At 46.4% G+C, this 2097-nt stretch overlaps 1 protein-coding gene across 1 annotated transcript; it reads right to left on the bottom strand.

Annotated features, from left to right (window-relative positions):
• Positions 1-689: 689 nt before the first annotated feature.
• SARC_14814 (hypothetical protein) lies at positions 690-1967 on the bottom strand (the record flags this gene model as incomplete). Its single annotated transcript, XM_014291053.1, has 4 exons — positions 690-806; positions 1193-1294; positions 1414-1528; positions 1881-1967. Coding segments are annotated over 4 exons (421 nt in total), but the record flags the coding sequence as incomplete, so codon positions are not given.
• Between the last annotated feature and the right edge of the window lie 130 nt (positions 1968-2097).

Genomic DNA, 2097 nt, shown 5'->3' with positions numbered 1-2097 from the left:
ATATGTATAGCGCAAATATATGTAGACTAAAATGGGTAGGACATGGTGCGCATGTATGTTTCTCTGCGGCAACAATCTAGATGGTAGCTATGAAGTAGGCAAGAGTAGAAGCTACATACAACCCCTTCTTCTACTGACTACTTGAACTGTACAACGTCGATCCAATCGAGGTTTGATGTCTATACATTCAATCGCACCTAACAAAAAAAAGGGACTGCCTGCGCTGAGCCGACATGTCCCTTTCTGTTGCTACAGGACAGTCGCAATAGAAGTGATACACATCCAAGAACTAGGCAAGGACTTCCTTCGAATACCTGATCTGGCCGATATAGATGGTGTACTACGTATCACATATATATACCCACTGCATAACGGAAACAGTACAGTATGCTGTGACATAGGCGAGGATACAATTCATGCACTTGCTTCAGTAGAAGGCTGCCAACACGGGCGACTACCACAGTACTTCATTAACCAGTATAACACCCGCATGCTTTCAGTAACCGACAAAACGACCCAGCCTTACAGATTGGATGATAGAGTGGATTCATAACGTTTGTCACAAACAATAAGGCAACAATCCATGCCAGTGGCATTATATAGTACTGAAATACCCTTCAAATGGCTGGGGAGAATGGATCCATGCCTTTAGTCACAGGCAACAATCTATGGCAGTGACATGATACATACCGGGAATACTCTTCAAATGGCTGGGACTTTGCGCGGCTCTCATTCATCAGCTGCGACAGCGACGACACAGCCGTCGTTTTCTGTGGGAACTTGAGCTCAAACTGGAAAGGAGTTGTCTAGCACGACCAAGGGGTAGGTGCAAACGTGAGTGTGTGGGAACTATACTACGAACTCGCAACAAACACTAGAACACGGCTATCATCACAACAGGCACGATAACACGAAGGATCGGTTGGTACGGTCAAGGGGGGTACAATGTGAGTGTGTGGGGACTATACTACGAACTCACAACAAACACTAGAACACGACTATCATCACACCAGGCACAATAACACAAAGGATCGGTTGATACGGCCAAGGGGTAGGTTGCATGTGGGGATCCCATTCACATGACTGTATAAAGAGTCTCAGTTGCATGCTCCGTTCATTGTTCAGGGCAAACTCGTACTCTACTTCTAGTAGAAAATTGGGTTCAATAACCATGAGCGCCAATACTACATACCTGGGACTTTTTGTTCTGTTTCTTTTGACCCTCCCATGTGACCTCGCGCGTAACGTTGGTCATTGCATTCAGCGGATTCGCAGTTTTAGCTGTACGTGTTTTCTAAAAATAGAATCATAGGGAGTGTGTGTGAATAACGTGCTAGCAGTAGCTGAGTGAACTGTTCAACCCCCTCCCTATCCGTGCCGAATATTTGCTAACGGCCCCGTGGCAAAACGTACCTTGACCATAATATCACCCGCTTCAATGCCCACCGAGGTCCCAATGCATTGCACATCTTCCTGTTGGTGCAGTGGGGTGGACTGGGCTCTTCTCGCTGGCAGTTTCTGTCCCTTTCTGTGAGGTAGTCAGTCAAGTGAATGTGGGTCATCAGTGATGCCAGTACAACCTATGTAACAGGCTGGTCGCATATCGGTAGAACGTGCCGCGAGAAGTTCGGTCCGTTTAGGATTCTGCTCGGTTGCTATTGTAGTCTAATTTGGACTGGAACTTTCTTAGTGGTCGATGTGTCTGGGAATGTTTATCTGTGGACCTCTGTACACCGTCTACGCCAAACCACTGCAACGTACCATGGCACATCAATGCCAAGAGAGTGGCAGCGAAAACGGGACGCAATGGCCAGAGGCACATATGATAAAGGAAGGAAACACATTTATAACCAACACACTCAGGGCACAACCCCACATACTGAATCGATTGGAATCTGCTCCCGAGCGGTTTTCTGATCTGTGGCAGTGGGGAGGCTGGCGGTCCGGCTTGTCTCGACACACACTCCTGAGGGAAGCAGAATTTGTGTACACGGAATGAGTTCGAATGGGGAACGTATATATATCTATAAAATAACTAAAAAAAATACATATACGAATTTATACACACACAAACACACACACATACACACACATATA

Source organism: Sphaeroforma arctica, assembly GCF_001186125.1.
Source record: "Sphaeroforma arctica JP610 unplaced genomic scaffold supercont1.5137, whole genome shotgun sequence".
In the NCBI taxonomy this organism is placed as follows: Eukaryota; class Ichthyosporea; order Ichthyophonida; genus Sphaeroforma; species Sphaeroforma arctica.
The sequence above is the reverse complement of the archived record's forward strand: the minus strand, read 5'-3'. Positions and strand labels throughout refer to the sequence as shown.